General features: G+C 35.2%; 1 protein-coding gene across 2 annotated transcripts; it reads right to left on the minus strand.

Moving 5' to 3' along the window:
• Nucleotides 1-24: 24 nt before the first annotated feature.
• On the minus strand, nt 25-15,076 carry LOC147406807 (ubiquitin carboxyl-terminal hydrolase 3-like). 2 transcript variants are annotated; one of them, XM_086435030.1, is made up of 6 exons: nt 14,692-15,073; nt 5,552-5,668; nt 3,225-3,323; nt 1,956-2,144; nt 1,416-1,597; nt 25-795 (listed from the first exon to the last, which is right to left on the minus strand). In XM_086435030.1, the coding sequence occupies exons 1-6, from the start codon at nt 14,806-14,808 to the stop codon at nt 390-392; spliced, it is 1,110 nt and encodes a 369-aa protein (XP_086291156.1). In that variant the 5' UTR covers nt 14,809-15,073; the 3' UTR covers nt 25-389. The 2 variants fall into 2 exon arrangements, with proteins under 2 accessions (XP_086291156.1, XP_086291157.1); XM_086435031.1 differs by lacking the exon at nt 1,956-2,144 and having other exon boundaries at nt 14,692-15,076.

The raw sequence follows: 15,076 nt of genomic DNA on the forward strand, positions 1-15,076 counted from the left end.
AGAAAATTTGAAGTATTCAACTCCTGAATATGCTAATCGATCACATCTTGAATAACCAAGTTCAACTACATTTTCTAATTGGTTTAAATGTTCCCAACAGTGAAGAATACTATCGCTATCTATCTTCCTGAGAAATTCTCCTCTCACCACCATTTACATTCGTTCATTTTTAATTCTTATTGTTGGACAAACAAAAGGACTCTCTGCTACCCCTCCATTATCCACTGTACATTTCTTCAATCACCTAAAAATATTTCTTTCACACCTCATCTCACTGGTATTTTGAGAGTTCTTCTCACAAAAGTTATAGAAGGGATGGTAAAAAAAAAAACAGTTAAAAAGAATAAGTGATACCTATCATTCCTGAACTCAAAAACTCAACCATATAGTTAATCATTCTTAGTAGGACCGAGGCTCTCATAGAACAAGATGTACCCGTGGTCAGTGTTGCTCGAATACTCCTGTGCAGACCCAAAGAATGTCTGCACGACGGATTCGTCAATCATTTCTACGTTCTCATCATCGAAGAATAACCAATGGTTGTGGCTCTTCACGAGGCTGACATAGTGTCCATGGTTGGGTCCACTCCCCACATGGACAACAACTGCAAACAGGGAATACTCAGAATCTGCATCCTCCATCGTGTTGCTCAGTTTCAGCTCCAGTGGGAATACCACTCGGTAAGACAGCTTCTTGTACCTACCAAGATGCTCAATGAACTTGAAGCGCTTCAGATGGATAACCAGGATGTGCGGAGGCTTCTTTATCTTCATCCTCTTCTGGGCTTCCTGCAAACTGAATTGAAAAAACAGATGTTAGCTTGATTGACTTTGTTGTGTGGTTATTACTGCATGTTCATGGTAAATGTGTCTTGGAGCACTATAGAATAATTAATGAAATGGGAGGTGATGTTCCTCAGGTTTAATCTTTTTCCAAGATGACTTCGTCAGAAAAGAAACAGAAGATTGTTTTCCCAACCTGTGCGGTATGTGCCTTACCATTTGATGTATCCCACCAAAATCTCCTTTGCCAAAAAAGGGCAAATGTTTTTTTTTTATTTGGTGAAAAATGGTTTAATGTCCATAAATTAGATGGTTAGTTGGCCATTCAATTAAAGAAAGGCACAAACTGTGTTGGTGACAGCAATTCTCTAGTGAATCCAAAATCCCTGCATGAGCTCTACACATATGGTAGAAGGACAAGGAGGAGAATTGTTCTCTTCAACACCCTAACGCAAATATTTCTCCACTTTTCACACATAAAAAAGGCAAAAATGATCATCATCAAAGCCACATCCCCAAAATTTGAGATTGGGAATGAACCTCATTCTTCCACGATAGAAAATTGCTCCAAACTACCCCCCCCCCAAAAAAAAAAAAAAAATCAATGGCCAGAAATATTAGAGCAAAGGGCACCTGCAGCACTTGTCACAGAAAAATTTATCCTCAGCATTCAAAGTCTCTGTGGAACTGAAATTTCTGAGACAACTCGTGATAGAACTGTTCTGTTCAATGTCAAGGCTCAAGTCAAAAAATGTTTCATCCCTTGCTGTTACTGTCTCGCACCGTAAGCATCTTGTCTCGTTGGTCAATATGCCCTGCATTTTAAATAGCATTCAATAACATGAAGACTCTCATAGATAGGCATACAAAAAAAACTACCAGTTTGGACTTCTTGCCAAAACATTAGGCAAATAATTCATTTATTCATGATTTGGTTATATTGCCTGGTCAGTACGAATTTTGACATGGCTAATCCATGAATGGACAAATTATCTGAATCAACCAAGGTGGACCCACGTGTATGTGAAATTCAAGGGCACTAATTTCATGAACCACATTGATGCTCAAATGCTCACCTGTCTCTTGAGTAGCATAAAATGCATATTTACCACACTGGACAACTAATGGGAACATACTGACGGGAACATACAGAAATTGAAATATTCGATTCACCTGAAAATTTTTGTGAACCCAGGTAACCAGTGGCTCCTTTTGAACACCATTGGCCTGAGCATTCCTCGGCCCGTTTGCAATCTTTTCAGGCAGTGAAGATGTTTCCAGAGAACTTTTCGCAGCTTGAGACTCTTTCTCCAGTATGTCAATGAGCTCATTTAACAAGTAGTTCAAAAATTCATGGGCATCCTAAACAAAAAGCAGGGATATTATTTGTCTAGACTAGATGAATAAGTGGCCCACATGCCCACCCATATGCGCACATACGATCCCCCCCCCCCCCCCCCCCCAACACACACACACACAAAAAAATCCACACCTGAACATGCACGATACACACCCACACAAGCCATGGCGCCCAAATATTGTTTGACATGTATTTCAGGCAGTTCCCTCATGTTAACATGTGTGCATACATACGTGCATATGTATGTCAGGTATGTGCATATGTATTTCAGGCAAAGGAAGCTTCTATGGCTCAATGTTTTAAATCATCATCCCAAATATTGTCTGGCATGGGACTGGCAATGCAAATCCAATATTCACACAGGCAGAGTTGTTAATGGACAGAGTAGCACTGTTATTCACCATTATATCGGTTATAACTTAAAACATTGTGCCCTTATTTTTGCCTAAGGGCATATTGGTGAAGTAGATTTTTCTTTTCTTTTGATCAATCAAAACCCCTTCCCAAAGTGTACAAGCTTCATCCAAAGCATACGGCTTTCTGGATGTATGATGATATCTAGACAGATGGATCTTATATGAATTGTATGCTGAAGTACCACATGAGTAGGAATCCAAATCTGCCGAATCACTCATGTTATGATCTTCTACATCCTAGTTCTCCCAGTTCCAAAATTTTAAAATTATATATACGGTATTAAAAAATTTATATTGCAAGAAAGAATAAGTGCTATCAGAATAGTACTAACACAAGTTGAGATCAACAAATTTGGATTCATGTCAAGGGATTTGACACACTATTTTTACACTGGCTACCAACCTGATGCAACCAAGTGGTTTCTAAACCACCACTCAGCATGAATATTGGACTCCGAACACTAAACTTATAAAGCACCACCATGAGCATTCATAGGGGTTCTAATCATTCCAAATTTCAAACTATGTCCCTCATAAATTTTTCATCTCTTTTAACACCGTAATTTTGCAATAAGTATTAAAAGACATGCTGTCTTGCAAGTTTATCATGGCTTTGGGGCTACCATGTCTGTCAAAAACCAAAATTCAGCCATTTCCCTATCATACCTGGTGCATGTAGCCACGGAAAATCTCATTTTGCTTCTTCACTCTCTGCACAAAATGCTTTGGAGCAATGACGCCAGTTTTCTTCTTCTGAGAACTTATCTACATGATGGGAAAAAAACAATATTGGTCCTGGTAATAAAGTGCACCTACTGGTAATGCAAACAGTTGCAACTAAATTCAATTATGGGATAAATGTTTCTTCTTAAGGTAATTCACACCAAAATTGACCTCAACAATTATATAAGAGAATACTTAACCTACAGAAAAATGTAATATTTAATATAGAAATGAGCATTTCAGTTTGTGTGTCATGTAATGAAGAACTTGTAACCTGATGATACAGCTAAATATCACCCAGAATATCTAAACAACTTTTCCCGATGACATCAGCTTCTTTTCCTTCTTTCAGGAATATTGTATAATTTTAATTGAGAAACTAGCAACTAGAAATGATAAGTACAGAACTCCAATTAAAAAATATAGGTCAACTCTCTACAATGCCTTCGTTACCATGATATCAACCTCGGGCAGTGCCTCTTCAATGCATGAAATCAATAAGTTAATCCTCCCAAATTCTTTGGGTTGGTTTGGTAGGAGTGAAGCTCAATATCCCTGTCATAGAAGCGACCGTGTAGGCACCAAGAACAGGTTGTGGCAATTTGATTGCAGGTGATCTCAAGTAGTCATGTATGCACCAAGGACTGAACGTGGCACTTAAATCCCAGATGAGCTTACCAAGACCTGACAATGTTTGATTGACATCAACTAAACCTTTCACCCAAACAATGATTGTATTATTCTCTGTCAAGTCCTTCTACGAGAGCCTTATTCCCTTTGCTAAGCGATCCCTCTCAGGGTCCATCATATGGTCCAAGTATGTTCCCTCTAAAATATCCTTCTTTCTCTGGTTGGCCTATCTCGGTAGGTTACTCACGTTGGATAATTTGATTGTTCGGGGTTGGATCACTCCTAATTGTTGTCCCATTTGCTGGAGGGATGAGGAATCGTTGGATCACATTGTGATTCATTGCTCCTTTACTCACATTATTTGGTCAACCTTTCTCGATCTATTCCGTATTAAATGGGTCTTCCCTCGTAAGTTTTCCTCATTGTTAGTTGAGTGGGCTAATACTACTTTCCATTCTAAGAAAAAAACTCTTGTGGGCTATGCTACCTTCGGCTGTTGCTTGGGGGACTTGGAACGAGAGAAATAACAGGGTGTTCAATAGTAATATTAGAAGTACTCATGCGGGTTTCTTGGAGATCTTGGACTCAATGTATCTTTGGTCGAAACAATACATGGAGTTCGTGAGGTTTACTTTTGATGACTTTGTTTTTAGATGGAACTCTTTGTATAATCTTTGATTTTTTTAGTTTTCTTTTGCTTTGTTGTTTTTAGAAAGGCTTCCTCGGCCTCATTGTACTTTGTTTTCCCCCTTTTTTTTCAATATATTATACCTTTCACAAAAAAACTATGTTTGATGCAGAGGAGAGTCACATGTATGGCAAAGATGAGAAAAAAAAAAACACAGGCTCCTTCAGGATCAGTTCCACTAGGAAACCCATAAGGAACATCTTCCCATGTCAGCTTTACATTTGATGTTGTGCATTTGAGGCAATCTTCCCCCCCCCCCCCCCCCCCCTCTCTTTATATATAGGTAATTAGGTATATAAGTGTGAAAGCATAGTGACAAAATTCTCCAATTTTTTGAAAAAAATAGCGATTAATTCACGCTTCTTTCAATCAGTAATTTAATCCCAACTTATTCACAAAACTCTGAAAATATGTTTTTATATAATATTTTAATAAGAAATCTTGTAATTTTGTTTAATATTGTATTAATTAACAATTTTTTTTCTGATTTTTCCCAACTTTTTCTGAATTTTGTCAATTTTTCTTTCGAATTTTTCCCTTGCTGATTTTTTCCAAATCTCAATTTTGTCACTATGGATGAAAGCAGGGGGCCATGTCAGTGGTATTACCACTCACTTACTACTTAACAATATACCAAGTTGGCACCTTCTGGTATCAAAGAAGTATTGATAGCCCAATGATTTTTGGGTGGCAAGATTGCCACCAAGTCCACTTCTAAATTTCAAGTTCTCGTATCGTAATTGAATTGGGATTCATTAGTGAACTGCAGCAAATTATTTCGGTTAATGGATGTCGAAACAATCCCCAGCAAACCATAAGCTCGCACATAGACAAAGGAAGAAGTGATGAACACATAACAATAAAGTAACTTTTAAGCACAATATCAGACAAGCATGATTGATGTCAAGTTAGCATCCAGCTATGTATCATTAATGGAATCGAATTCTATTACCTGTGTGAATAAGTCTGCCAAACATGTCAAAAGGTTCTCTTCAACATCGCCCATATTTTTGTTATTTGTATAGTACTCAAGCAATTGTTCACGAAATGGAACACAAAAATAAAGGACCTGCATACAAAAACAACAAACCACATAATAGATGAACCTTAAGGAAACATGATTGGAGCTAAATTGCTGCAGGAAACATAGCAAAAGCATTTGGATAGGTATTTACTTATTCCATATTAAGTACTTGAAAGAACTCCAAAATCGTAAACCACGTCATATGCAAAATATCTCAGCTTACATATTTGGATACAATGAGTCGCAACTTTTAGGAACTTCACAATTAAACAACAAAGTTTGCTATTAAATCAAGAAAAAAGAAAGATGACCTTGAAGCACTAGTAAGAGAAAATGACCTTGATGAAGATGATGGTGACCATTTTACCGATGAAGCGTCAGTTAATGAGGATGACGTTGATTTTGATGATTTTGACAAGAATCATCCTAACTTGGACTCGTGATTGTAATCATTTTATATTTTGAACAACATAAACCTTGAATGTGTTTTGGACCTGTGTTTACTTCTTGTGGATGCACGGATAATATCAACTTATTGCAGTTTAATAGGGGATTTGATGATATAACATAAGAACACCACTTAGTAGGAACAATTACAGAGCCCAAACCCTAATTTGACGTTTTCCCAATTTAATTGAATTTCAATATTGTTCCCTTGCCAACTTATTCTCAAACCCCAACTCCACTATGTTGTCTATTACTAGTAGAGAATTGGTGAATTAGTTATTGCTTTGAGTTGTTGTTGGTGCTACTAAGTTAAATGCAACTCCTAACCATTTCAGCGAGTTGGGATTCATCCCATAACACAAAAGTGCCAACGCTCACCACATACAGACTCCAGGAATGATTCACTATCTGATAGGCCACAAAGTGCAATGATTTTGAATCATGTGGCAAAAATTTACACAACAAATATTTTCAACAAGTTTTGGTGCCAATAGAAAGAGTTGGTCCATTACAAAGCGCCGAAGAGAGAAATAGATGAATACCATACTTCCTTAGTGACGACAAAGGTTGGTGTATCAAAATAATTCATCGTAAAGATGAAATTATGAAAATAAGAAAGCTATTATGGATGTCAACATTTTGAATTTATAGGAATCTTTATAGATATATTTTAAAAGTTTGTGTCTGCCTTGATGTTCATGAGAGTCCAAATCACTTCATTTTGAAAAAGTGGAAACAAACAAGTTTAGAGGAATGGGTACAAATAGATTTGTCACACGGGATAACCGTGTATATCAAGAAGTAATGACATGTAGTCATCTCTGTCAACAAGTAATCTAAGCGTCATGCATTGCTTTGACATCAAAACCTTCATACAAAATTATAATAGAAAACATTGAAAAACTATTCACAGAGATATTGAAGAAGTAAATTAAAATGATTACACACGATAACATACATGATTCTTCAATAGTCGCTTCCAAAAATTAAGAATATATTAACATCCGCATATCATGTCATCTATTACTTTGATATCCACATATCGCAGACAATGAATAGACCAAAAATGCTAAGGGGGGTGAAGTTTAAAAGAAAGATGAGTTGTATTATAAGTTAAAGTGTGTCATTGAGTAAAAAGAAATAAAAATGTATTTTATCTAAGATTCAAGGCCACTATAAATAGTATTTTCGTAAAATCCAAACAGATAAAAGATAGATTCGAGTGAACCGTGTGGCAAAAAAATCTCTCTATATTGTGTTTCAACTATTTTCTATAATCTAGATCTATATTACATTCCTGGAATTCAAGAAGCAACATACATAAATATATTGGTGATGAAGTAAATCCAACTTTTTTGGTTTTTTTTTGTTTTTCTGTTTTTTTTTATAAGTATTCAATGAAGTGAAACACCAACCATCTTCATACACGAATCCAACTGTTAGGATCCATGCTGACATGGTAGCTCTTCAAGTTGGTTTTTCATGAATTCAGCAAGCAATGTTTGCAGCCATTAGTGTACCTCAATGGATACTAGGTTTGTTTCTCTTTTGTAATTGTCATCATTCGAAATGTTGCCTTAAAAGCATGGGAGGATCTCAATCCACCTTATAATCCTATTTGTAATTTCCACTATCCATTTTGTTACATTGTTTGTCTACACAAAAGAATATGCCAGGCGAAGCTCTTTTGATTCACAGTGGGAGTGCTCCCTCATGGGATTTAGGATTTAGGAGGGATTTCAATGATTAGGAAATTCAAGAGCTTGCAGACCTAATTAACTAGCTCGATCACGCACCATGGGAGCCACCTGGGCTCAATGGGTGAGAGTGGACTCATACTAAAGGGAAATGTTTTTCTGTTAAATCCTTCTTTAAGGTCAGTAAACTTCCCATCAATACCTAGATCAATTTCCAAGCTCGTTTATCTAGGAGGTCCCATCCAAAAGTGGATTTTTTCATTTGGTTAGCTTCTATTGACAAAATTCTAGATAACCTCATTAAAAAAGACTTACAAATATCAAACTTTGGACTTCTTCGCAAATCCAACGGAGAATTTGGGGGCCACATTTTGTTACATTGTCCTCACACCCTATTTATTTGGTCTTAGTTCTAAGCCCTTTTTAATCTTAGTTGGAGGTCCCAAGCTCGGTCTTATCTCTCTTAAAGTGCTGGGATCTATCTACGTTATGTGGGAGGAAGAAAATTATGTGGAGACTTCTCCCCCTTGCAATGTTGGGGGGATTTGGTTGGAAAGGAACAAGAGACTCTTACAAGGGTTGAATCCTCAGATCATGACCTCCTAATTAGTATTCTTGGGCTGTTGTTTGATTGGTGTAAAGTGTTTATAAAATTCAAAGTTGTTTTCTTCGAAGAGTTTGTCTTTTGGTAGGAGTTGTTGCGCTTGAGTTAGTTTTTGTTTTGTTTTGTTTTGTTTTGTTTTGAGCTAGGTCATATCGATTGCCTTTGTATGTAATATTCTTTTCCTTGACTAAAATTATACTTATCAAAAACATATTTAGAGGATGTAAGATTATTTCGAACCAAGTCTCCGTTGCCAATAGACATCTATTAAGAATTTGAACTTTTTTTTACCAAAAATGAAGCCTTTCCTAATAGTCATTCTTCATACTCATCAACCTCATCGTGTCCCAAGTCCTTCATTGCCCCATCGTCAAATATTGTGCAAATTGTGCGTGCTATCATGAAATATTTTTTTTATCAATTAAAAAATAAGAAACACAATATAAAAGATTTTTTTGCTTAAATGGTTCACTCAAATATATCTTTTGTTTATTCAGATTTTGAAAATCACTGTATTTGTCGTTGCCTTAAATCTTACATAAAGTACATTTCCATTTATTTTATACTTAATTGCATCTCAATGAAACTTTCCAATCTATCATACTACTAACATTTCCTTTGAAATTCTCCTTCCTCCTATCAATTTTTGACCTACCATTTGTCTGGGATAATGTGGATCTCGAAGCAATACTTGACATAATGTACGAATATCGAAATATTCTTATTTTTGAAATATTTATCGAACAATCATTGTGATTGGTAAGAAATTCTATGGGGTTCACCACAAGAGAATACCCTTACCATGTGTGATAATCTTACTTTACTCTTTCAATATCTTCAAAAATAGTCCTTAAATCTTTTTATTGCAATTTTGAACAACTCTATATAATAAAACACAAAGGTGGGGCCCACTTGTGGGGGGTAAACATCCCATCCAACTAGAGTGAACCCACTTTATTGTTTTCCTCTTACCCCTTCAACTTTATTGTCTTTAATCTCCTCCTCCCCCACCTCCTCCCTTTTTCAATAATATACCTCTAACTTTACTATCTTTCCTTTTACCCCTTCAACCCCAAAGATTGTTTAATAATAGCCCCCCAATTTTATTATTTTTCCTCTTTTACACCTTAAACCCCAAAGAGGATGCACGTGCCTATGGCACGGGCGAACTCTAGTTCTATGATATTAAAGCAATATATAAAGTTTGGATTACTTGTCGACAAAGACAACCAAGTTTCTACACTTTCAGTCATTCATGAATATCACGTATGGCTAATCCACTAGTGTACATCATTATAAACTTGTTTGCTTCTTCCAACAACTTCTTTAGAATGAAGCGATTTAAGATCTCATCCAAATCAAGATGAACAAAAAAAATTAACAATACCTACAAAGTATCTTCATAAACTCTATATGTTGACATACACAATAGCTTTTATATGTTAATAACTTCTTCACAAGTAACACCTCTAGTACACCAACATTACTTTCATAGGCAATAAATATAGTATTCGCCATCTCTTTTTCCATCTTTCCTCTTTCTGGTACACCAACTTCATCTTTCTACATCGTTGCATGTTTCACAAAAAAAATTTATTTTTACTAATGGCTAGATTTTTATATTCCAAAGTATAATCCTCATTATTTTCTTTGCAAATTATCTTCTTTAAAGCTTGCTCTGCTTAATCAAAAGTTTTCTTATGTTATAGAGAAGAAAAAATTACTGAAAAAAGCATTGACACAATCAATATAGCTTGTTTTATTAATCCCGATAAAAAATGTACTCTAATGGTACACAAGTACCTAAGATTCATAAATCTCATGGAAATGCCAAAACCCTTCTTCTTTTCAAACTTCACTATCACGACATCCCGTTTATTTTTCGAATATTCAACTCCATATTATATGATGGATACATCTTTTCACCACCATCTTGAATTTCAATTTCTAGATGTATATGTTGGAAAATTCTCTCCAAATTTATTTAGCAAATGCCAAATGATAAGTTTTTTTTATAAGTGCATAAATGATAAGTTGTATTGAGAAAAATCTTCTTTACAGTTGCACCCATGGTAAAGTCTGAATCAATGATGAAAAATACCACATGCCATCAACACAAGGTCTCAAGCTACATCTTAAATAAAAAATATATTTCATTTAGTTCATCTTGTAAAATTACATAACAAAACTATATCGCTGATGATGATCACCCCAATGAAAGAGGAAAATGGCATTTCGTACTTTTTTACCCATGTATGTAGTATCAAAAGTAACAACCAAATAACTGGTACACCAAACATGATCATGCATCCACGCTGAAAAAGGTAGTCATTATCCTATAGTCATTAAATAACATTGTACAAAAAATGGGGATTATCTGTTTGGCTCTTACGAAAATAATAAAGTATTAATCCTGCATTTTCCACTTCTAAGTATTTATATCTAACTAAAGACAAATAGTTCAAACAATCTCTATTAACAAATTTTATGTTACAATAGCTAACAATTGAAAAAACTTCCCTTACTTGTAGGTTCTTTTTGTTGAAAATTTTCTATCAAATCCTTAACTATATGCGGTATTCACCAATTAGATCTTTTGCATGTCCACTTTAGTTTTTTTTTTTTTATAAGTAAAATTTGTAAGTATGGCCATCAGAAAAAATATATATATGCATTTATTGGTTTATGTTAACTGCAAAATTTGCATACAAACCATACACTAAATTTTGAGTGATTAACTTTATTTATTTTTTATCTCCCATATTTTCCAATACTCCTATTATATTCTTCAAGTGAGCATAAAAATTTGACTAGCCACACCATTTGCATGATAACATGTCTTGTTTAAAGCTCAAACTCGAATTGCATAACATGATGTTGACTATACTCTTAGACTTTGAACTATTACCCAAGTCATTCTTCTCATTTGGAAAAATAAATTCACATTCTTGTCATTTTTTTGGTCTACCCTAATACAATATAACTACCAATATATATATATATATAGGGAACGGATCAAGGGACATTTGAAAAAACATATTTAAAAACAATGTAGCATTAATAAATTTTCAAAATATGGGTTAGAAGTTTCGGATTGAGCTGATTTTTTGTGAGGATGATCTCTATGATGGGAAGATCATCCAGAAAAAAAATCAGTCCAATCTGAAACTTCTAACCCCATTAAAAGTGATTTAGAATGTGGATCGTCGATTTTTTGCCAATTTTTGCCAATAATTTGTAAATCACTTTTGATGGATTTAGAAGTTTCAGATTGAGCTGATTTTTTGTGAGAATGATCTTCTCATCATAGTGACCATCCTCGCAAAAAATCAGCTCAATCCAAATCTCTAACCCATATTTTGAAAAACCCTTGTTTTTACATATGTCCCATGAACCGCCCCATATATTTAATAAATCATATAGTGCAATACAAATAAAGGAAACACAACAACTATCAGACAAGAAAGTGATAAAATAGTAAAAGTATATTACAGTTAAGACACTTATTCATAAGTTATGACCAATCAGTCAATATTGTAGAGAAAAAATTGTAATTGTGTTCGGAATGATACTTAATAAACCCTACATCTAACTTTGTTGGTGGTATTAAAGTGTGAAGCAATGGTAGTGCCCAAGGGAGTCTTCCTCTTCATCAAGGATGTCTTGAGTAAGTCTAAAGATAACTTTCAAGAAACACCCTCCACAATATCATTAAAAGACCTCATGGGTGACCTAATCGAATCCAATGTCCCAATGCCAAGAATCTTATCTAGAGATGATCATGTAGACCACTTCGTGACTCTTATTCAAATTTCTTTCTTCACCAAATTCCTCCCCAAGATTAGATACCAAAACCACCCTAAATCTAACAAAATAGTGATTCACCATTAGCCCCCTCGTGGGGAGCAACCTATAAAGGCAAGGATAAGTGCCACAAAGACTCCCAACACCACACCAATTTTCTTGAAAATTTGTTCACGCAGGTCCCCACCCTAAATTTGGGTTTTCAGTAGAATTTGTGCAAATGCTAAAGTCTTTTTCAATATGATCACCTTATAAGACAAATGATATTCCTCATGATAGGTCTAAGAACAAGCCATTACCAAATATAGCACCCTTTTGAGCCTTCATAAAATATTGCTATCCAATTCACTATTTTGAACTCCACAGCTTGAGTCTTGAGAAGTTCAAAAGAGACTTCCTTTTAAGCAATAAAGATAATGAAATGATTTTAAATCTCAGCCTTGAGGTCTGAATCATAAGCAATTAAGAACTAGTCAAATGGAACAATCAAGCGGTGGCCAAATCAAGCTGATCAAGTAAAAAAAGGGAATGTCAAATTAAAAGTTTAAAACCCAATTCAAAATTGAGTCAAAGTGGAGTCAAGCTTCCTATAGCTATGGAGTGAATGTTTTAAAGGCCATTTCAAAACCTTTCAGAACTTTAGAAAGGTAGTCAATTTATGGTGGATCCAAGCAACAAGATGAAATTTTAAGAAGGTATGTGATATCGCAATACACCTCTTTATAACATTTTAAATTCTTTTTGAGACATAAAACCCACACTTCAAAGACACTTTATGGTAGGGAATTTGATAACTAGGTTGAACTTTTAGGCCTTCTTGCGAAGGCTACAATATCAGATGATTGGTGGTAGATGTACAAGGAACTGAAGGAAGAGGGAACCACAAAAGGAGTCCTCGCAAATTCTTTTTTAAGGCCTCAGCTTTTCTCAGCATAGTTATATCTCACACAGCTCCTAGAGTTTTTTGCTTTTTTTTTTTTTAATCTCTATGACATTGCTTGAAAAAATCCTTACATTGACAAGCCAATAAAAACAGTATGGTAATGAAATCTTAAACTATCTTGCAAGTTTAATCATATATTTTTACCAATGATGGAATTTTATTCAAAAATAAATAAAAATTCAGATGTACGAAAGCAGGAGTTCAATCGGGTCAATGACACAAAAGTTTAGATCATTGAGCGATGAGGAATAGATTTTATCAGGGCAGTACAAACATAAACCTTGCAATACCTGAAGAATCAAACCCACTAAAGAAACATAGGTTGCAGTAAACAGAATAGAATAAATGATAAATTCACAAACACGCTTAAGAATTGATGAACATGCCAAATCACCAACTGCAAGCAAGTACTACACAACCAAAACAAGAAATTAGACAACTGCACTCCACAGCTCCACCATAGCCACTACAAAACCATACGCCTAGAACAATTAAACATCCATTATAAACTACTAAATCACAAAATACTACTCAATGGCAAACAAAAGAAGCTCAACACTAGCCATCGAGCCTCAAGTCCCCACTAAGGGAAAAAAAATTCAGGTTCAGTTAGAGGAAAACCCAACCCTGGGCTAAGCTATGCTTGAGACAGCATGTTCAAAGTGAAAGAACCATGGGTATCCTAAATAATTGGAGACCCCAAACCTCCGCATTACAAGCAAAAAGCCTAACCAAGAGAAAAGAAAGATAAACCCACAAGAAATAGGCAGACAAAACCTCGCCAAAACGTTAAACAAGGTGCATAGGACCAAAATAGCACCCACAAAGATATAGCATCACATCTCAAAAGGCTAATAAACCAATCCCAGTTTTTTTATTCTTCAGTTCAGGCATCTTTTTCAATAGGTTGGATTAGAATATATTCATACTAGCACACATAATTGCTGTCAAAAATCCTAAATTGCCCTTGAAACCAAGACATCAAATGATAAAGGATTCCAGGGTTTATGTTTTGAGGATTTTGTTTACAGGTAGGATCTTGAGTTGGGGAAGATAATTAGTTGGTCTTTTTTTTCTTTTTCTTTTTTTTTGCTTTCTTTTCTGTTGTTTTTCGGTTTATTTAGGTCACCTTGACCTCCTCGTATGGTTCCTTGTTGTTTTAGTATAATCTTATGCTCTTCAAAAAGAGGGGAAATATATATATATTATGTCAACAACAATGTCAGCATATTTGGTAAACCACGAAGCCTGCAAACAGAAATTATCAGACTTCAGAACTAATGAAACAAACCAAAAACTTCTAAATGCAGTAGTCATGGTGACCTAAAAGTGAACCACAGAAATCCAATCGAAATACAGGCAAAGCCACTGTTAGAGAACCATTAAAAAAAACACAGAATTACGTATCGAAATTCATCAAACATCCAAATTAACTTGTGGATTAAGGAAAATTAGAATAACACCACGAAATAACCTAATTAAACATAAGATAATAAATTAGACACAGTATAAGCAAATTGATTCAGATAATTTCAATCGAACAAATAGAAGATCGATATGGTTCAATCCGAACCTGCAAAACGCTGTTGCAGTAGCAAGTGTTGCCGAAATTCTCGAGTCCGAAGTATCTCTCGCCTTCTGGGAACTGATCACCCAGAGCTTTCTCAAGCTTTGAACCCGCAGCGCCCATGATCACCAATCAAGAACTAGACCTTCTCTCTAACACGTTAATCTCTGGAGTTCTCCCGCCATGAACGACCAGATTCAAAGCTATTTTCAGTCTCTCTCTCCTTGATGTTCTTCTCTTCTTGTATTTTAGGGTTTCGTCTACGAAGAAATCTCACAGAGAGATTTGATGAGGAAATGTGTGTGAGAGAGAGAGGAGAGGTTTGGTTTTATTTTTGTTGGGAGAAAAATAAGAAATTATCAACGATGTACCTTTCTCGGGAAGGTTTGTG

The sequence above is a fragment of the Akebia trifoliata genome, chromosome 3 (genome assembly GCF_017979445.1).
Source record: "Akebia trifoliata isolate Shusen 1 chromosome 3, ASM1797944v1, whole genome shotgun sequence".
In the NCBI taxonomy this organism is placed as follows: domain Eukaryota; kingdom Viridiplantae; phylum Streptophyta; class Magnoliopsida; order Ranunculales; family Lardizabalaceae; genus Akebia; species Akebia trifoliata.

What these genes read in the sequence shown, in the direction of transcription:
- LOC147406807 (XM_086435030.1), bottom strand. Translation starts at nt 14,808, where the DNA reads ATGGGCGCTGCGGGTTCAAAGCTTGAGAAAGCTCTGGGTGATCAGTTC. An exon ending in ACTGCAACAGCGTTTTGCAG is followed by an intron (nt 5,669 to 14,691) that starts GTTCGGATTGAA and finishes TTTTGTATGCAG; the next exon opens with GTCCTTTATTTTTGTGTTCC. An exon ending in GGGTTCACAAAAATTTTCAG is followed by an intron (nt 1,598 to 1,955) that starts GTGAATCGAATA and finishes TTTAAAATGCAG; the next exon opens with GGCATATTGACCAACGAGAC.